At 40.8% G+C, this 21,641-nt stretch overlaps 1 protein-coding gene and 1 long non-coding RNA gene across 5 annotated transcripts in view; one reads left to right on the top strand and one right to left on the bottom strand.

The window, feature by feature from the left end:
• Positions 1–710: 710 nt before the first annotated feature.
• LOC123454824 lies at positions 711–5,365 on the bottom strand. Its single transcript, XR_006633495.1, has 3 exons — positions 5,115–5,365; positions 2,903–2,944; positions 711–1,276 (listed from the first exon to the last, which is right to left on the bottom strand). It is a non-coding gene; the product is annotated as an uncharacterized LOC123454824 (long non-coding RNA).
• Positions 5,366–5,547: 182 nt separating this feature from the next.
• Grm7 (glutamate metabotropic receptor 7) overlaps positions 5,548–21,641 on the top strand; it is a 934,876-nt gene continuing 918,782 nt past the window's right edge. For 3 of the 4 annotated variants that reach the window (XM_045134253.1, XM_004651485.2, XM_045134252.1), the window contains exon 1: positions 5,548–6,357. In XM_045134253.1, coding sequence (XP_044990188.1) covers positions 5,839–6,357 — 519 coding nt within the window. In that variant the 5' untranslated portion in view covers positions 5,548–5,838. The remainder of the gene's footprint in view (positions 6,358–21,641) is intronic. The other variant, XM_004651486.2, reaches the window with a different exon arrangement.

Here is a 21,641-nt window from a genome sequence, read left to right as displayed (position 1 = left end):
AAAGACAGAAAGAAAGAGAGTGTGCATGGGTGTGCGAGGGCCTCCTAACAAACAAACTCCAAGACACATGCACTGTTTTGTGCATCTGGCTTTACATGGACACTGGGAAATCAAACTTGTGCTGTCAGGTTTTGTATAAAAGCACTCTAACTGCTGAGTCATATCCCAAGTCTGGAATGAGCCTTTATTTAAGCAAAAAAAATATGATTGCGGGGAAGGCAATGATTTTTCCCAAAGCTGTTTGATATTCCCACCTAAAGGGCAGGGCAAATATGTTTTCTCTGTATACCAAAAGGAGAAATTAGTAAGATGATTGAGATCTGAGAAGAAAAACTAGGCAATGAGGTCGGCTTTGTCTTCAAGTTAGATTCTGCTTCCGACTTCTCGGTTATTGCATTTGGAATGATCCACAGATCCAAGAGAGGTCAAAAGCAAAGTGTATGAATTGAGTGTATTTGACAAAAAATCCACAGAGCATCTTCCAATTGTAGTCATGAAAAGTTCAGGGCATAAAGGTAACACAGAAAACAACCTAAAGGAACAGGAAAAAATATATATATTAAGCAATGCAATTCACTTCTCTGGTTCTCTATCCCTGATCAAAAAGAACAAATAATGTCATAAAGCAAATGTAGTTATATTGAGGGTCAAGACGACACGTATTTTAATTAACCAGGGAGCTTTTTATTTGAAAAACAGAAGGTCTTGGTAGTGTTTATTATTCACAAACAATATTCAATATGAATACAAGTTTATTCATGTAATAATAACATTCTTTTAACAACTGCATGCACTTGAATACAAGTAACAGAAAACTAAACTAACATATAAGCAATGAGTTTTTTTGACTTAAGTATTTGTAGAGCAAAAGATAGAACATTGGTTTCATTTTATCTCAGAGTTCAGGTAACTTCTCTGTGTGGCAGCTAATAAAGGGGCTATGATAATCCTGGATGTCATCTACATACGATCATACCAGAAGCCCAAGCCCCCCAAATCCCCATTAAACTTTTGCCAATGTGACATTGGCTTATATCTCTAAAACAAAACAAAACATTACAAACAACTGTGGATGTTGGCTGAGTGTTCTCCTAGCTTCTATAAAGCCCTGGGTTTTTTAAGTTACCAACATCATGTGAATTTGCATGTGGTGGTTCATACCTGTAATCCCAGTATTTGGAAGCAAGGGAAATTAGAAGTTCAAGGTCATTCTGGACTACATAGTAAGGTCAGCCTGGGCTTCCCATGCCATGTGACCTTGTCTATAAAAATAAAACTAAGAAATAAAAAAGGAAAAGGAAAGAAAAGTTAAGGCTGTACATCTGCGTGAAGAATGAACTAATAATCAGAATGCATCAGCATAAGAAGCAGTGGTTATGTAGGACAGTCTTGTATATTATGAATTGCTTTGAAATAAATGCAGAACAAACAAGGAATAGAAACATATTTTTTTTTTTCTGCAGGTGATGGTTAGTAGGAAAATGAAGTAAACAAAACCAATATGATTCAGTAAACAAAAACGATAAGAATGTCAGTGAAGATTGCATCTTTATCTTTAGTTAGATATTTCTGTGAACCCTTGAGGGGGATGAATAAATGAACAGAACCAAGCCTCCTACACATTTTAAAACACAATCTCAGAGTTGAGGAGATGGCTCATTGGATAAAGTGTTTGCTATGTAAGCACAAACACCAGAGTTTGGACCCCTATGTCATGTAAAGCTAGATGCCGTGTTGCTTGCTAATATAATCCTGGAGAATCTAGAATGGGAAGAGAGGCAAAATATGGTAATTACTTCCTGGAAGCCTAGTGGTGAGTGTAGCAATGAACATTGAGAACCCTTCACCAATGAAGGTAGAAGGTGAAGACCAACACCTGAAAGTGTCCTCTGACTTACACACTCACCACTTGCATACGTGAACACACACAGACACACCAAAAAAGTATGGCCTCTGTGTGCCAAACTAGATTGTACTTCTCTAATTAAACCTGACCATAGAACAATAGCAGGCCCAGTTTCATGTAAGTCTCACAGAGAGCTTTTTAGTTAACATTATTAGAGAAAAAAAAAAAAAAAAAAAAAGATCAGACTGTGTCAACCAGGAAGGCTAGATTCTCCAGTGTGGTTAAATATGTAAAATGAATGTGATAACATTGATCTGGAATGTGTAGGTATTTTGCAAGCTCAGCATCAGTTTCCAGTTTCTCTGGTAACAGATTACATATTCTCTGAAGTTCAAGGATGTGAGTGGCTGGCTTATAAATCCTCTGTGATTCTGACATCTTTCAGGCATCTTATGGCAAAAACCTCAGTGATTTGTCCAGGAATGAGCCATTCATTCCAGAAAGAGCAGTCAAAGCTTTCATGAATGTTGATTACAACGTTAGACTGTTTTGGGCTGGCAAACTATGGTTGTGGAGATAACATTATTTTAGGACAAACTGATTATCCTTTAAATTCTAGAAACTGTGTAGAATGACTAAGAGAACAGCAATTTATCTCTGAATGTTCCTGTTCTACCCACTTTACCTTCAGCTCACTGTCCAATAAAGGCAGAGCAGAGTGACAGAACCAGGCCTGATTCATTCAACTCATGAGTGCTTCTTAGGCACAGAACACCACTGGAAGAACTGTCCTGGGTTAACAGATAAATAACACCCAGCTCTTACCCTCAAGGATCTTACAACTTGGCAAAGGAAGACAGCCATGCACACAAATGGCTGCAATACAAGGGAGATAATGATGGCTGACAGATGTTTGGGGAAAATACACAGAGTAAAGAATGGGACAACATTCAACATCCAGTGAAAAGACAGTCATGGAGCAAAATGGGATGTGAAAGGAGAAAGGCAGGGCAGAAGGGCCACAGATGGAGAAACCTGGCATGATTTCTTACTCACTTCTCCTGAGGACTGTTGGCCACCAAGTTTCCAAACAATAGCCTGAAATTAAAAATCAAAGGCAGCCTCAGCTTGGGTACTAGGGCTTACCAGCTAGAATCCTCATCCCTGCTCTACTGTGCAATTTTAAAAGTCCAGAACCAGTCCTTCAAGCATGTCTAGAATCAAGGAGTGTGTGTGTGTGTCTAATATTTTATTTGTTTGCATGCAGAGAGAGATAGAAGATAGAGGAAAAGAGAGCAAATGGGTGTGCCAGGGCCTCTAGTCACTGTAAATGAACTCCAAACACATGCACCACATTGTGCATCTGGCTTTACATGGTTACTGGGTAACTGAACCTAGGTCCTTAGGCTTTTGCAGGCAAGCACCTTAACTGTTCAGTGGTCTCTCCAGTCCTGAGTGTGTGTGTTTTAATGAAGTCTCTGGCTGCTGTCTGTCAATAACTGTCTCTGTCTCTATGTGTCTGTCTCTCTCCTCTCCTCCCTCATTTCTTTCTTCTAATCCCTGCCACCTCTCTACCTCCTCACCTCATTTCCTGTCTTCACTTTCTCCTTCCCCAATATCTCTTTCTCTCTCTCCTTCCCTCCTGCCCCTTTCTATCTATTATCAGCTCTCCCTAACTCTTATATGGGATTCAAAGTATCACCATGTCCTGTGCTGCTGAAAGCACATAGGTATATTCTTGAAGTCATAGGACTGGCAGGAAAGAGTCAGAGCTACTATGATACAAAGTTATATAAGGTGTGCTTTTGGGTAGTAAGGCACCATATACTAGGGTGAATATTTCATGCTGTGTGGAGATAGATTTGCATGTGAATCACATGGTTTTGTGGAAGATGTGATAAAGTATATTGTTCTCATAAAACCAGAAGAATGTAGCAATTTTCCAAAAGAGAAACGTAAAGTCTGTTGAGCTATGAGTCCTAGTTTTATTTAATTCACAGAATGATAGGTCCAGGTGACAGTGGCAGCCTGTGTCCCCATCCTGGCGGCTTCAAGAGTGCAGGGATTAGCTCTGTAGGGCTCTAGTTGCGCTTTATGTCTACCCTTGTTCTCGGCGACTTAAGTATCAGATGACTTTATTAGACACACCTAGAGGGTAGAGCAAGGGGTCAGTTCTCAGACCAAAAGCACTGGCCTAGGCAGAGATATACCCACAGAAACTGAACTGTCTCCAAAAGGAGAAAGAATAGATGCTGAGAAAGGAAAACGAAGCACTAAACAGCAGCAATAGCCCCCTGGTAACTTGGTAATGGTATTTGGAGATCTTTCTGCAACAGAAAATATTGGCCTAAAAAGAACGCCATGGCCAAAGGGATGTGGCCTATTTTAACAGAGTGTTTCAGAGAGAAAAGACAACTTGGAGAGAATCCAATTCAATCTCATCATCTTCCAGATGGGAAAACTAAAACTCAGAGGAAGGAACAGAAATGCCAAGGGCACACGGGTAGTGGCAGGGGCGCCACAATAGTATTACCCAATACTTACAATGTTTGCCATCATCATCCGTGCAAAAACTTGTTTGGTATTTTTTTTCCCTCCACTCTCAATTCTGTTTGTATTTGCTACATGCCAACAGAAAGGCTCAGTAACAGTTAAGGTCCTGGGAAACTTAATGTTTCCCAGTAAAGCAGCTAGGGACACTTGTTGCTTTAATGGGCCAACTTTCAGCAGGATTGCCTTTGATGTAGGACTTTCAAATTGCAGTGCAAGTTCTCCAAATGACCAAAAGAGGTAAAGGCATTCTTTATCAAGGGAGAGACTTTTGTATCTCCTGTTTCTTTGTCCTACCCCCACCTCTATCCTGCTGTTTCCTAACCACAAAGCAGTTTTGAAAATAGGTAGGAGGGCGCCTCACACCTGCCAGCGCTCCGGAGGAGGAGAGTTCCGGCCGCCTGCCTAGTTCTTCTTTCCCTTGCAGCACAGGGGAGAAAGGCAAGTCTGCCTTCTGCTGCGGATCTGCTGAGGACCTTGTATCAGTTTGGCTACCTCAGGCCATAGTTGATAATCAAGAGTGCAAAAGCCTTCCCTAACGTTTCCTCTGGGCTTCAGCTTTCCCACCTAGCAAGTGCCTGGTCCTGAAGATGTGTCTGGTACAGGTCTTAAGTCATGAATCAGTCCAGCTTTGTCCTGATTGCTCAGTAAAGACGAGCGCCGCGGGTCAGAGTAGAGGCTAGGGTCTCCGGACCGCACCTGCGGTTCACCGACTTACCTGTCTCTAGACTCTTGAGTTCTGCCAGAGCTGAAAGCCGAAGCCCCAGACCTGGGGCTTGGGAACAACAGTCAGACAAGCCTGCTTCATCCATCCCAAGCTGATGCTACCAGTCCCAAAATGTAGCTGTGTGTGTAGCCAGGCAAGAGGCTCCCTCCCAGAGCCAGGGGCAAGAGCTCAGCCCTCATCCGCGACCTCACATCCCTAGATTCCCAGGGGATCACGAAACTCCCACGGCGAGGCAACCTCTCTCTCCCCCCGGCCTCCCACCCATTCCCCCTCCCTTTGCCTCAGCACGCAGCCCCTCCCTGCGTGATGATGCAAACCAGTGGGGAGGGCGGCGCTGGGAAGGGTGGGGAGAGCAGGAGAGCCAGCGAGGGAGGGAGAGAGTGGGAGGAGAAGGAGGAGAGGGAGCCCAACGACCATTTAAAGCGATAGCAATCCCTGCCCTCTCCCCAGTGCCGGGCTGTTGGAGAGCCGGAGCCGCAAGCCTGGGAGCTCGGTGCGCCGGCCGGCGAACCCAGAGCGCGCGGTGGCCGGGCTGGCAGGCGCCGGGGGACCCCTCACCCTCTCAGGCTGCGCCTCCTCGGGCTCTCCCATCCTCTGTGCCTGCAGAAGTCCCCAGGGCTTCCCCAAAGGAGCTCACCTCCAGGGTTCCGAACCCCAGAGAGACCACCAAGGCCCCCTACGGAGCCGCAGCCACCGCCGCCCAGCCCGGCGCAGCATGGTCCAGCTGCGGAAGCTGCTCCGCGTCCTCACTTCGATGAAGTTCCCCTGCTGCGTGCTGGAGGTGCTCCTGTGTGCGCTGGCGGCGGCGGCGCGCGGCCAGGAGATGTACGCCCCGCACTCTATCCGGATCGAGGGGGACGTCACCCTCGGGGGGCTGTTCCCTGTGCACGCCAAGGGTCCCAGCGGAGTGCCTTGCGGCGACATCAAGAGGGAAAACGGGATCCACAGGCTGGAAGCGATGCTTTACGCCCTGGACCAGATCAACAGCGATCCCAACCTGCTGCCCAACGTGACGCTGGGAGCGCGGATCCTGGACACTTGTTCCAGGGACACTTATGCGCTCGAGCAGTCGCTCACTTTCGTCCAGGCGCTCATCCAAAAGGACACCTCCGACGTGCGCTGCACCAACGGCGAGCCCCCCGTTTTCGTCAAGCCAGAGAAAGTAGTTGGAGTGATTGGGGCTTCGGGGAGTTCGGTCTCCATCATGGTAGCCAACATCCTGAGGCTTTTCCAGGTAGGGGGGGTGCGCTCCCTGAGGGGAGGAGCTGCCGGCTCCCAGCGCCCTAACCTTTCAAAGCTGGTTAGGACTCCTCAGGGTGCGGGGTCAGGTTAGCCTCCCCACATTATGTCCAGGAGATCCTGTCGAATTCCACCCACTCCACCCAACGTGGTATCTTCCCTGATTAGTTTATTCCTCTTCCTTGTCTCTGTCCACACTCCGCTCCATCCGACCCGACTCTGGATTTATGGCTCCATTTACAAGAAGCAATCTGCGGGGGAAAAAAAACAAAAAACAAAACAAAAAAAAAAAAAAAAAAAACAAGGCGATGATTTAAATTGGGTTTGCATGAGAGTGAAATATGGTCTAAAAATGGGATTGTAAAAGTGCCGCCGGGTTCCTAGGAAAGCAGGTTAGGCACATGAAATATGAAGAGAGAAAAAAAAAAAAAAAAAAAAAAAAAAACGAAGAAGATGCTTAGAAACTGGGTATTTCCCAACTCCCCAGCTTCTCACCCCTAGCCATCAGCAGAAACATCGATTCCTTTGGAAAATTTAGAGAAGACCTTAAGACCCAGTCCTTCAACTGAGGGCTCCTGCTTAACCTCATTGCACATCTGTTTGGGGTTGGATTTCCGACCTGACCTGTAGCCAGTCCCCATAAGAGCCTTGGGGGACCCATCTGCAAATGTGACTACCCTGGTTTGGGTTTTCCTCCTGGCAGTTTGGAGCCTCACCTAAATTGCATTTGCAGTGGGGCCGCTGGCAGCAGCTGGCTGATCAGCTTTCTGCTGCCACTTCAGACCTTAGCTGAGGATGAGCTCATGCTAACTGCGAAACAAAATCGCTTTCACTGCCGCCTCCCTTCCGCCCTGTGCTTCCTCCCTTCCTAAGGCAGACACGACCCCCTCCCCTAAAAGCAGACTATGAGCTAGACGCAGGATGGCAGGCAGGGGCAGTGGGATGCACTGAGAAGGGCTGCCAGGGTCTCCTGTCCCAGAATCCAGAGAGCCACGGCCAAAATGGGAGGGAGGTGGATGGGGTCTAAGGAGGTGGTTTAACCGCAGTGCTCTCGCTTGAGGAGCCCGCAGCCTGCCCCATGGTTTCTGAGCTGCACTGGGTAGAAATGGTTGGCTTGGGGGCTCAGAAATTGAGTTTTAAGGGTCCAGTGACCACGCTGTGTGTGCTTATATTTCTGTCTTCTTGCTTTGCTTTTCTTACTCGACTTCAATCTCTGCTTTCTTTCGCCCTCTCCCTCACTCCCAAGTTCTTAGTTTTGAGATGGCTTGACTAACCTCTAACTATTATGTCCTAGCCAAACCCAGATAATCCCTTCCCCACATTGTGCTGTCCACATCTGAAGACCCACTCTCCATCTCAAGTGCTTTCACTAAAGGTGTGGGTTTCAGAAGGAGACCTTGTGCACTTCAGACCATCAACAAGGCTGATGCACTCTGATCCTTTTGCCTTGGAGCATACTGGGCACCTCCTAGGGAGCCAGAATGGAGACTGCCTAGTGCTTTTAAGTCCAATGTGTTTTGAGGGTGGCTTTCACTATGGGTTGCTGGTACCCTGGAGGAGCCAGTTTATGTATTTATTTATTTTTTTAATTTTTTATCACCAAATACCAGAATCAATTCCTTCATCACTGAGCTTGAAACTGGCCAACCTGAGGGGGCAGCACTGTGGAGGGAAGAGAACCTGAGCTCAGAGATATCCTTCTGAGCCCTGGGGTGGAAGGCTTTTATGCATTTTAAGATTATTTTGCAGATCATTTTGCACTTGTTTTTCTCTTCACTCGGAGCATGGACAATATCTTAGATGGGCTCTGTGTGTGTGTGTGTGTGTGTGTGTGTGTGTGTGTGTGTGTGCATGTACGCGCATGTGAAGAGTGAAATACTGAAGTTGAGAAAGTCATTGCAGATGAGGCTAGGGACTGTATGAACATGATTGCAAGGGTGCTGATGCCTCCTCTAGCCTGAGGCAACTTCTGAAGAAACAAATGACTGGTCTTATATTACCTTCCTCCATTCTTCTGAGCTGGGAGAGATGAAATCCAGTGCCAGAGTGAGCAGTGTGGGTTTTGACTAAAAACATTCAGAGAAAACACTGTTATTTTCTTCTAATTTGCAAATTGCAGCTATTCATTTTGGGTTGCACAGCTGAGGCAAAAAGAGATCCCACTTTCTCACCTGCACTTACCGAAATGAGGCTGGCAGTGGGAGGGATTCACAAACTTGTGGCTTGTGTTGAAAGGTAGGTATAACCACCAGTGTGCCACCCTAGTTAGTCACTGTCCATATTTAAGCACTTGTGTGTGTGTGTGTATGTGTGTGTGTGTGTGTGTGTGTGTGTCTACATATCATATAGATATTTTCCAGTGACTTTTCTTGTATGTGATTACAGAAGCATTTGGAATGCTAGTAAAACACCCTGTTTTCCAGTTTCCAGCTTCTCTTAGCCTGCAAAGTGAATAGAGAGAATAATATGACTGAGATCCATTGTTCATAAGCACCATCAGGTAGGGGAGAGGAAAGGAAGAGCAAGTGAATCTCCTCTGGGACTCTGGGGTTCAGCTCAATTAAAATTGTCCTACATAAAACAAACTGCTCCAAATTAATTCTGAGCTTTACAGGGATTTGAGTTTCTTTTTTCCCCTTTGGCCTTTGTGGATGTCTGTGGTGACTACACCAAACTGATTACTTGAGATATACATTTATAGTGAGATATGCTTGAAGCCCAGAGGAGGAAATACTTAAGGAGAAAATAGGAGGTGCTAAGTGCAGGGGGCAGGAGATATGATATGAGATAGGTATGAGATCATCATTGATATAACAAACGCTGCTGCAAGTAGAGCCCAGACTGAAGTTCTTCCCTGGAAATGTGGACCTGGGCAGTGATGAGGAGTACTTGGATGTAAATAGTGCCTGTGACTTGAAATTCTCATTCACCTGCTTTTGTGCAAGGCTAGATAGAAAGTAAGCAAGTACCCCACCCATATCAACACTGAATATGTTTGTTAGTGACATGTCTGCGAACAGGAACCATATTCAGTGAGTCTTTCAAATCTAGGAATTTGAGGCTAATGAAATTAGTGTGTGGCCAGAGCTCTGCCAACTAGAATTAAATCACTGCATCCCCGCTGCAATGCATTTTCAGCCTCAAAGAAGCATCAGGGAGGAATTTCTGGAGATTTGTTTCTGAGCCTGAACAAAATAATACTGTCCTAACGCCAAGAAAGATTAAACATAAATTAATATTGACGATGAGTAACATATTTTTAAAAACTAATCACAGAGTGGGAAGGGCTTAAAGTAGGGAAGTTACATAATATGGTGACTGAAGGCTAAATCTCTCCTGACCACTGTTTTATGGCCATAAGTGAGCTACATTGTAGTCGTGAGTAACAGGGGCATTTTTATTCAAGGTTCTTCAGATGCTAACTTGTGAGCAAACACTTGAGTAGTATGAATAACTTTTGCTACATCCATATTCCGAGTAAACAAATTTCACCAGTGCTGACTTGACCTAGGCTATCAATTTGGAATTGAATGACATCTGCTCCATTTGCTTTTTCTCCCATAAGTAACTAGCTTGAGAAAAATGTAACCTTATTTGAGTAAATGCAAATATAAGCCCCCAACCTTTGTAGCATAAATAAAATGTATTTTTAATTGCCAATATTTCCTTATATCCTCTGAAACTTGAATATAATCTTAAAATTTGGGGATACTGTTATTTTATAGATGTGCCTACAAGTTTCCTTTCTCTCCCTTTCTCTCCCTCTCTCAATAAACTAGGACTCAGCTCATAGGGTAATGTTTTATTACAATAGTGGGGAATTTTTTAAGTAACTCTAAACTAGTGTTTTTAAAAAAATGCATAAATATAGGTATTTCTACCATTTGGAATAATCTCTAAAGCAATCTCTGCCTCCAGATTTTCTATGTTTTAGGAAATTTACCTAACAGATGGTGAGTGGGAAATTTTTAAAGGGGAATTTTTTAAAAAGAGCAGAGATGGAAAGAATAAAGACATGCACATACTATATTTGAAGTAGCTCCATGTGTATTTTATGTGTATATAACCCATTTAATTAGGATGTCTCTGGGAGTTCTTTTTTCTTTTCAAGAGGAATTGAAATAATGCATTACCTTTAAAGACATTTGAAATTTAACTAAACTCGTGTAGACTGCTTTATACAGACATAATATAGTTTATGCTATATACTGAATCTAAAAGACCATAGGTGATTGCACAATGTGTCCTGGCATTAATCATTTCATTCACTAATTTTTGCCCTAAATAAACTATTTAATTTTCCAGACCTTATATTCCTCATCTGAATTTTCTCATAAAAATTAGTTTCTATAAGTGTCTAATCTGTTCTTTTACCTTTAGGAAATCTTCTCTTGTTAAAACTTTTTGACATGAGAATGCCTGTTCTTACATTATACTTTCAGTGAGTCGAGGAGGGGCAACTTCTAAAGGATATTTTCATGTAATTATCTTGGTCATTAGTTAGTCTAGTTAATGTACTGTATTCTTGGCTTTTCTTTACACTCTCATCAGTTTGATCCTTAGTGGGATATACCAACACATGTGACAGGGAGAATGGCCTTCCAGTATAGTCACAAGACATAGTGCATGGTGGGCACAGTGGCCTTTGTAGTGGTGGCTATGGATTTTGTTTACCCAGTGTTCTATCCTGTCTCATTCTACAATCTTCCTGTTTCTCTTTTGAAAACTGTCAAACAACAACAATCTTTGCATGTTTCTCACCCCAGTGTTATTTGGCCCAGATCAAGCCAAGATGGTGATTAGTTCAGTTGTGTGCATCATCTGCCTTTCTCTAGACTTACCAAAATTCTCTCTATGGTGTGTCAAGGAATAATGGGGAAAAAAAAAAAATCTCTGCTCTCTAGCATGTATAACCTGGCAAGTAGTGAGGCTGGAGTGCACTAGGTCATCCAATACACAGACTTTGCACAGTAGATCCAAGCAAAAGGAGGTGAGGTTGAGTGGAAGAGAGACAAGAGACCTACTGCTAAGGAATCCCCAAAGTCAATTGTCTCTGAATCTAGATGCATCCTTGATTTTCTAGAAATTTAAAAGGTACTTATGTTGAGTTTTATTTGAGCTACCTTCAATTGAAGATAGTTGCTTTCCAACTATAGTGTAACTTTTACTAACTGACATGCATTAAGTGAAAACTGATATGATATGTGATGTTTTCTTTAAATGTCATCTTTAAAACCCAGGTTTTAAACCCAGGCTTGGGCTACTGAAAACTGAATATTTCCTCATTCTTCTCAACATAAACTGTGATTGCTATAAGCATTTGAGATTACTTCTTCCTTTCTGTGTGTATGAAAGAGAGAGAGAGAGAGAGAATTACTTTTGATACAAACTGTAGCCCATAGGCCTACTATCTGGAAGCTTTGGAGCCACACTCAGTTCCATTCATTAACGCAACCTTTTGTTTATATCCCCAGGGTACACAATCTTTTTCATTCTATAATAGAGTAAAAAATATATTAAACTCCTGGGTCCCTGTACAATAAGCAACAAACCTGACTCTACTTCTTATCTGCTTTCACATAAGTAGCCAATAAGGAAAAATTGCAAGCTCATTTTCCCAACAACTAAAATGCATACATGATTAGTGTTTACTATGACATTTGTCAAATATAGAGTCAGGTTAATTAATTAATGGACTATCTGAGAATTGGTATAATAGTCATACATCTCTGCACCAAAAAATAAAGAAAATGATTTTACAAAAAATTATTTGTCTGAGAAGAATATTGTTACACAGTTCAAAATATTAAGACATTTCATGTTTGATAATTAGCTGTCTTTACATTATATTGACTATAAAATATTTGTAGAGTCAAATTGTTAGATCTTGTAAAGTTTAAAATATGTGGCTTTGTAAAGATAAAGGTTATATATTACTGTTCTTGATAAATTATAATTTATTTTTAACATTGGTACTGATAACAATTATTTGAGAACTTCGTCTAAACCACTATTTCCTCTATGCAAAATACTTCATTTCATTTGGTTGTTACAGAAGTGCTGCAATGAGTATATTGTCATCTCCATTTTATACATGAGGAGAATGATTCTTATAGCCCAAGGTCACCTCCCTAGTTAGAGGCAAATCTGGGTTAAGACACAGAATTTTCTGATAAGATTCAGATGATTAACCATTCTGCACACTGCTCAATTGTACAAGTGCATAAATGCTAAAAATAGCTGTAGCTTTACCTACCCTGAAATCATAACTGGTAAAAGACATCAATGTTGCCAATTGATAAACAATATCTATTTATAGAAACATGGTATTTCAATTGTAGATCAAGACAAATTCCACAGGCCCGTAGGGACTTGAACACAGAAACTCTTCTCTTCCTAAGAAAGATGTCTTTTCACCATTATACAACAAGTAGCTAAGCATACAGACATAAATATACAGGAGACTCTTCAAATCAGTGAGAAAAGCTGTGTCTCCTTGGTCTGATTCAGTACCTAGCATTTTGGACCATGATGGTACTCCCAGAACTTTACTTCATTCACTCCACTCTATAATCCTTTGGTGGTGGGGGTGAAGAAGGGCCATCTATCATTCAGACATATGTGGAAAGTGAGAAAGGATTCTATTAATACAGTTGCTGAAAGTTGAATTGTTAGGGAAGAGGAAGTACATCCTAATAAATGCAACACTAATGTTTGTGTGTGACATAGAAGTAAGGGTGAGAGAATCTTCAGTTTAATGGATTATTTTGCCTCTTGCTTTGAAAGTGCTGCATCTTAATTGGTCATTTACAGAACTCTCCATCTCTGAATGTTGTGCTTTCTTCATTCTGCAGCTGCTGCTTCTTGTCTTACATCGTAAAGACATCAACTATGCAACCTAGAGAGGTCCAGCCCTTCTGCATGATGGTTTAGATGATATTTCTTTATTAAAATTTTTATTCATTTAGCTGGGCATAGGTGGCATATGCCTTTAATCCCAGTACTTGGGAGGAAGAAGTAGGAGGGTCAAATGAGTTAGAGACTACCCTAAGACTACATAGTGAATTCCATGTCAGCCTGGGCTAGAGTGAGACCTTACCTTGAAAAACCAATGTGTGTGTGTGTGTGTGTGTGTGTGTGTGTGTATTTGAGAGAGATGGAGAAGGAGAGAGAGAGATGTAGAGAGAGAATGGGTATGCCAGGGCCTTCAGCCTCTGAAAACCAAGTCTAGTCTCATGTGTCACTTTGTGCATTTGGCTTAAGAGGGTCCTGGGGAATCAAACCTTGGTCATTTAGCTTTTCAGGCAAGTGCCATAACCTCTAAACCATCTCTCCAGCCCCAAGATGACAATATTTCTGTGTGTTAAGACAGTATGTAATTTTTTTTTTTTGTTTTCACCTGGACTGTGTTATAAAAGCATCTACTCAAGCAGATGTCATGATGTCTCTCATGAGAAGTCTCTCTCACTCTCTCTTTCTCTCAGTTTTTATGTCTAGAGTGTGACAGATCTGGATTTTTCTTTTTTTCTCTCTCTTTTTTTGAGGCAGGGACTCACTCTGGTCCAGGCTGGCCTGGAATTAACTATGTATTTCCAGGATGACCTCGAACTCCTACCTCTGCCTCCTGAGTGCTGAAATTAAAAGGCATGCACCACCATGCCCAGCTCAGATCTTGATTTAAATCCATAAGTCCTTACTTTTGGTATCTGATCAAACATATCAGACCTTTCAACAATGTACTGACCTTTGAAATAAGAATAATAACAATAACCCTCTCTGATAGAAGAATAGAGATAATTTTATGGCATATACATGAAAAGAGTTTAGTGTTGACTTTAGCTCTAAGTGTTCGAAACTTATTTTATTACCCAATCATTGTCACTATTGCTTAAATAATCATTGTTGCTAATTTTGCTATAGGATTATGCTAATAGACAAAATGTATTGCACTCTTCTGTGTCTTCTAAAAATGGAGAAATATATATATGTGTGTATGTGTGTGTGTGTGTGTGTGTGTGTGTGTGTGTGTGTACAAGATGGAGCTCTAATTTTAGAAATGAATATCAGGGTCGAGTTTGTGAAATAATATTTAAATAAAGACTTGAACGGGTAGAATGGATTTAGGAAAAACTATTTCCCAAGAGCATAAATGACTGATCTCAATACCATAAGGCAGAAAAATGCCTTTACATGTTAGAGGAATCTCAGAGAAGCCACTATCCATAAGTAGATTGCATTGGGATGAAGTGGCAGAGGAGATTTTGAGAGATCAGAGATGTGATAGGCAAGATCACATACAGAGGTTATCATGGCTATTTTGTTTATCCCTCTACACATGAACAGTCAGTGGTAGGATTTTAACAGAGGTGTGATATGCTGTATGTCCTGTTTGTGGTATTGAGAATGGAGAGGTGGAATCAAAGAGGAGTGAAATACAGGACTTACTGATGACTATGACATTGTTGTTGGTTTGTTGGCTTACCCAGGATGAGAGCAGCAGAGGTTCCAGGAAGTAAATCATTTTGAAGAATGAGATATGATTTTTTGGTGGGTTGATGTAAGATATTTTAAAATTGTTATTTATTTATTTTCAAGCAGAGAGAGAGAGAGAGAGAGAGAGAGAGAGAGAGAGAGAGAGAGCATGAATGGGCACATTAAGGCCTCCTGCTGCTGGAAACTCCACATGCACGAGCCATTTTGTACAACTGGCTTTACATAGGTACTGGGGTTGTGAGGCTTTACAGAAAAACATCTTAATGGCTGACCCATCTCTCCAGCCCCATTGTAAGATTTTAATAGAAGAAAGGGAACCCTGGTGCATCTAATATTTGGACGTTGGGAATCTGGAAGAGTAAGATTTCTATCAAGATGTAGTAAAAGAAGGAGATACAGCAAGTTTCAGGGTTTCAAGATCAGTTTTGAAGACAGAGTGTTGAAGATGATTTTTTTTTAATTTAATTTATTAGTTTTCTTTTCACTAAATACAGGCAGTTTGGTACCATTATTTAGGCTCATCTGTGATCTACCCCCTCCCATTAGACCCTCCTTGTTATTGAAAATGGGTCGTGCATTGTGGAGTTAGCCCCCAGTTATTAGTATGATAAATGTCTCTGAAAATCATGACCCAACATGTAACTCTGACATTCTTTCCGCCCCCTCTTCCGCAAGATTTCCCTGAGCCATGTTGGGTTCATTTTTGGTCTGCTGCAGTGCTGAGGTGTTGGGGGCATCTGAGGCTCTGGCTCTCTGATTTGGTAGGAGTTGATTTTTCTCTGCATTGATCTCCTTCCCCTTTGTGCTGGTATCCAGTTCACAGGAAAACATCACCCTTGCTTATTTCGCCAGTTGTCCTTAGTTTCAGTTGGGCCCCTTCTGAGGTATGTTGGGGCAGCTCTCTTCTTAGGATCTGCATCTATCTGGAAAAGAGAAGCAGATTCTCCAACGGAGAGTAAGTTAGCACCCAGAAAATTGAGATAACACTTACTTTTTTGACAGACAGTTTGATAGGTGTAGGCCCTCTTATACCCCGTGATTGATGGTAGCTTGATATTGTAGAGTGGGCTTGTGTTTGGGTATGGTTCTGACTTGTTTCCCAGCTCCAGCTAAGGGTCTAGTACCACTGAGTGGATCAGTTAGCCAAATCAAGAGCAATTGATTCCTCACCATGGCTGTGTACCACTATTGCACTTGTGTGGGTATCACATCCGGTTAATTGTTGCTACTTAGGTTAAACAATGTGTTGCTTGGACAGATCTTGGTCACTTCCCCCAGTCGCCTGTGTAGCGCCTTCTGGCACTAGACACGCTGACTGTCTGGGGACTGACTCTCTCCTGGCTTCCAGCCATGTCATTCCATTTTACGTGTCAGCTGCGTATGGAGTCTTCAGCAATAGGGTCTTACCACTGGCCTTTGGTGGGTCATCAATTACTCTGACAGAAGTCTGTCATTGTTTTGGGAAACCTTGTAGGTTTCTCTGATCAAAAGCTCATTGTGGATTGTAGGCCCAAGCTGGAAGTGGGGGTTACAGGTCAGTGTCCACTAAGAAATTGAGGAAAAAGATAACTAATATACAAGAGTTAGAGAGCAGAGAGATAGAGGGGAGAGGGGGAGAGGGAGGGAAGGAAGATGTAGGAGATTTAGGTCAGTCTTGATCCTACCCTCTCCAGTGTCTTGTGGTTCAGGTGTTTCCTGTAAGGGACTAGTGAAGGTTTTTGACTTCCATGTTAAGATACTGAACTTACAGTTGGATGTGAAAATTTGTAGTTCTGATCCAACAGCTAGAGAAAAGTTCCTCTTGTACAAATAGGTGCTACAAGGAGTAATTACAAGGATGGGGATGCAGGCCAGTGGAAGAACACTCACTCAGCCTGTGACTTGATCCCCGGCACCAAAATACTAATAATTACATGAAAGAGTTTCAAGATTACAGAAGATAATATATTTAACGCTGTGTACTCTCAAAACAGTATTCTATTAGCTAAAATAATAATGTAAAATGACAGAAATTATGTAGTTCATTTTCATAAAATAACATCTCATTTTTCTAGTAACATCTGTGGCATTATTATTTTAGTTAGATGCCATAAGTACAAATATTTTAAAGAAACATTTTGATTTGACATCTAGTCCCTGATATTGCAATTATAAACATATTTTGTAAAGTCAGCTAGCTAGTTGAACTTAGGTACCATTTTAATGAGAAGCAATTCATAAATGTTTAGTTGATATACTAATCATTTTGTTGTTGTTGTTGTTTAAGGAAGGATCTCATTTTAGCCCAGGCTGACTTTGAACTCATTCTGTAGTTCCAGGCTAACCTCAAATTCACAGATATCCTCCTACTTCTGACTGCTGAGTGCTGGGATTAAAGTTCTACTCTGCGATGCTCAGCTCATTAATCATTATTATTATGCCATTGAGAACTGCTATCTCTGATATAGTTAATGAAGTTAAGGCAGTTACCCAGGTGTTCAAGAAAACATAGTGTGCTTGTCCTAAAATATCCATATGGCTACATTTCACATCTTTCATTAACTTTGCAATTTTAAAAAATTTATATTTATGCTTTTGTGCTGAAAATGGAACCCAGAACATTGTGCATGAAAAGCAAACACTATACTAATACCTTCAGCCCCTCATTAACTTTTTAAACTAAAATGGAGAAGAAATTATTTGTCACTGGTTAGACTTGATTTAGGTATTTGCAAAACATCAAATAGCCTCAGTGGCTAAAATAAAATCATATTTCTCCTTAATTCACCTACCAGAGTTGGTGTAAGCATGCATTATACTAAAAATGCATGACCATGTATAATTTTATTTTCACACTATTATTATGTAAACTATATTTTAATTGTAATTATAACACATTTTATATCAGCACACATTCATTTCTGATGTTCAGTGGGAGAGATGCTTGTAGTAAATTTTATCAAAATATAGTATCTGAAGAACATAACAGAGGGTAATTGTGTAATTCTTTATTCACTATAATTAAGTTCCATGGTGTTGGCATAATAGAATTAAGATGAAAAAACAGCAAACCATGCATCGAGGCCCCATGATTCCTTCTCACCCACCCTTTTCATATCTATAAACCTAGACATCACATCTTTTTGTGCATAAGTTGTTAAACAGGCCAATAGAGGAATGACTGGCATAAGAAAAGTTATCTATAGAAATTAAACACTGCCTTTGGACTTGGGACACAGGGAAGAATATCTAGTTCAAATGCTAACTGGGAACACAGTTTATGGAACAGTTGACCTCAATACCAAATCTTTTGTTCCACCAGCTTCATAAATAGGGGCATAATTATTCCATACTCTTTGCTTCTCACTTCTTGTTACCTAGTCAAGAAGCATATCACAAAACTGTACCAAATAAAGTATAATAACTGCTTTTCCTTTTTTTTTTAATTAATTATTTATTTATTTGAGAGCAACAGACACAGAGAGAAAGACAGATAGAGGGAGAGAGAGAGAATAGGCGCGCCAGGGCTTCCAGCCTCTGCAAACGAACTCCAGACGCGTGCGCCCCCTTGTGCATCTGGCTAACGTGGGACCTGGGGAACCGAGCCTCGAACCATGGTCCTTAGGCTTCACAGGCAAGCACTTAACCGCTAAGCCATCTCTCCAGCCCAATAACTGCTTTTCAAATAGTGTTTCCTCGCCTGCCATTGTTAAAGCCTTCTTCTAACTCTTTCTTGGACTTATTTAACCTTGGAGTGCAAGAATGACTATTGGGAAAGGTTCATTGTAATTTTTTATATTATTAAGAAGCAGTAGACCATGGAGTTAAGACTATAGATGCTAACTGGGCCTTGTAGCACATATCTTTAATCCTAGCACTAAGAGGCTCAGGCAGAAAAAAGGTGAGCTCAAGGCCAGCCTGGGGTATGTAGTAATGAAACACTGTCTTAAAAGAATATAAATACTTAATATCATTCCACTCATTCTTTGCTAATTATATGTGCTTCCATACTTCCTTCTTTTAAAGTGTAGTTTTGGGCTGAGAGGGTTAAGGTTTAAATATGGTTATCCACGTGAGACACTAATGCAATGTCTAAACATATGAAAGACTTATTTGCCATTGATAGTGCTATTGCCCTTACTCTCACTGTGGTGGATATTACCACCCCTATGTCTTGTTCCATTGTCTCTAGCTGCATCCCTGCCATGTTCTTAATCAAAGGCAGATCTGTCACTTCATTTGATATTTGATCTCGACTCATTATTGAATCAGAAGGCCAGGTAACACCTGCCCTTGATCTTCATTCCAATTACTCTTTGCTTATTAAGAGAAATTGAGTGTTGAAGAAAAAGCGATAACTTTCTCTCCTCTTCATCTAGGGGATTGAGTAAAATATCCAGCACTCAGAAGGAGAATCAAGCATAAGGAATAATGCTTAATTATATGCCAGCCAGGCAAAATTTGAATATATATTCATTCCATAGTAACAATGAAATCTTGGGTGCTTAATGTAACCTATTCAAGCCTGCATGCATCTTAAGGAAAGGAATAATATTAGGGCCTGTTGCATACTGTTGCTATTAAGAAAAGTAAGTAAGTCATTTGAAAATTCAGGGCACATGAGTTAGCATATAGTAAGTGCTAAATAAAGGTACTTATGTGACTGATTCTACTACCAGTGCTTTCAGAAAGCAGTGAACAACTTTATATCATTTTCTTTCTTAAATTACATGATTGCTAGATAACCAGATTGTACTCATCAAGTATCACATATATGCAAATCGTCAGGAACCCAGAAATCCTTTATTCCTGAAGTTAAAACCAGTATTGGGAAGGATGCCATCACCATCATTATAAGCACACTAAGATCTTTCCTGAATTCTCTGACAAGCTTGGCCATATATATGCAATATGCTGTGTTGTTCTTCCACCCGGGGAGGAGAGATCATAAATTAATACAGATAATGACACTGAGGTGTTCAGATAAGCAGTGTGACTTACAACAAAGGAGCTGCAACCAATGTGCTCAAACTCCATATCTATGACCTCAAGACCCTGTGACATTGTTGTCCCACATACATTTTCATGAGCAGCTGGTCTTCCAGCTATCGTGTAAACGTAAAGAATTTGGTCCATGAACTTACCTATAGAGAAGAAGGCCTCTTCCAAGATTGAAGGGAACCTATTCCTTTCACTATTTCCTCTACCAAATAGCCAATATTTTAATGCTTTCTTCAAAATTCCTACATGTTCATCTAGTATTCAACCTTGATCTTTCTGTATTTTCACATCCTGTTCATGACTCATCCACTCTATTTAAAGTTAATTTATTTGAGGTCAAGTGTGGGGTCTTACTCATCCTTAAGTACAATTATCTCCTATAGCATTCAACTCTATGCTGATCACCTTTTGGGGCTTCTGAAAATATTTGAGTTTTGTTGAATTGTATGAATTGAGAAAACCAAAAAATTCTTTTGTGAGAGAAAACATTCTATATGAGTTTATAGACTTTACAAATAGGAACAGTAGATCATGGTTATTTAGGGATTACATTTTTTTCTTTTCAGATTGAGCACTGGTTGAGGTCCTTAACTTAAAAGGTATGAAATCTAAAAATGCATAAAATCTGAAATATTGTGAGTATTCTTGTGGTAACACCAGTTAAAAGGACTACCTGACTATTGGACAAGTCACAGTTAAAATTCAGGGGCACTAAAAATATTATTGAAGAGCATTTTCAGGCTACATATGCTTATGAAAATTATATGTACAACATACATGAATTTCATGTTTAAACTTGGGTGCATAGCCCAAATATTTCATTGTGAATATTCAGTATTTTAAAATCTGTAAAATCTAAAATCCAATCAACTTCATAAATGTTTCAGATAAACATTTAATCTGAATTTATAATACTGTGCTTTAATATATACCAATAAAACCATTTTATCTTTATCAATCTATCAACCTACTTACACCTTAGATGACTGAGTATGACCTTGGCATCTTCAGTGACATCATTTGATCATGGCAGAGGTAGAATGAGGCAGACAGATCCATCCAATACCCATTAATCAGTTTTCTAGAGAAATAACAAAAAATAGCTGTAGTGCTTTCACCTACATTCACCTCTGCTCAATTATTTATTTACTTATTTATTTATTTTGAGGTAGGATCTTGCTATATAAGCTTGGTTTTTCAGGAACTCCAGTGGCACTGGCCTAGCTGCACACTTGTGCTGATCTTCCTGGCTCTGAGTCCCAGTGCTGGGATTATAAATGTGTGCTGCCATGCCTGGCTCTCCTGCCAGTCTTGATGTGAACAGGGTAGTCTTGGTGAGTGCAAAAATAAGTCATTTTTCTTTACAGCTGAATAAAAGCTTGTTATGTTTGTGTACCACATCTTCAGTATATCCTGGCACATAGTGAAAATCTATGCTAGTCTGATATCTCACAATAACTACATGCACCAAAGCTTCACAAGTATTGAGTTTCTTATGTTAACATTTGGTGGAGATGGGCCTTGAACTCGGGTTATCATAACAACAAGTAAGAGGATTTTAATCCATAAATTTATGTTGTATAACTCTATAAGGATTGATTAAATATTTAAAATATATATTTGCAAAGAGAGAGACAGAGGAAGAGAGAGAGAGAGAGAGAGAGAGAGAGAGAGAGAGAGAGAGAGAGAGAGAGAACGAAAGAAAAACACACAGAGAGAATAAATGGGATTCCAGGGCCTCTAGCTATTGCAAACAAACTAAAGGTACATATTCCACTTTATGCATCTGGCTTTACATGGTTACTG

This window comes from Jaculus jaculus, chromosome 14 (genome assembly GCF_020740685.1).
Source record: "Jaculus jaculus isolate mJacJac1 chromosome 14, mJacJac1.mat.Y.cur, whole genome shotgun sequence".
NCBI lineage: Eukaryota > Metazoa > Chordata > Mammalia > Rodentia > Dipodidae > Jaculus > Jaculus jaculus.
This window is presented reverse-complemented; position numbering and strand designations above follow the sequence as displayed.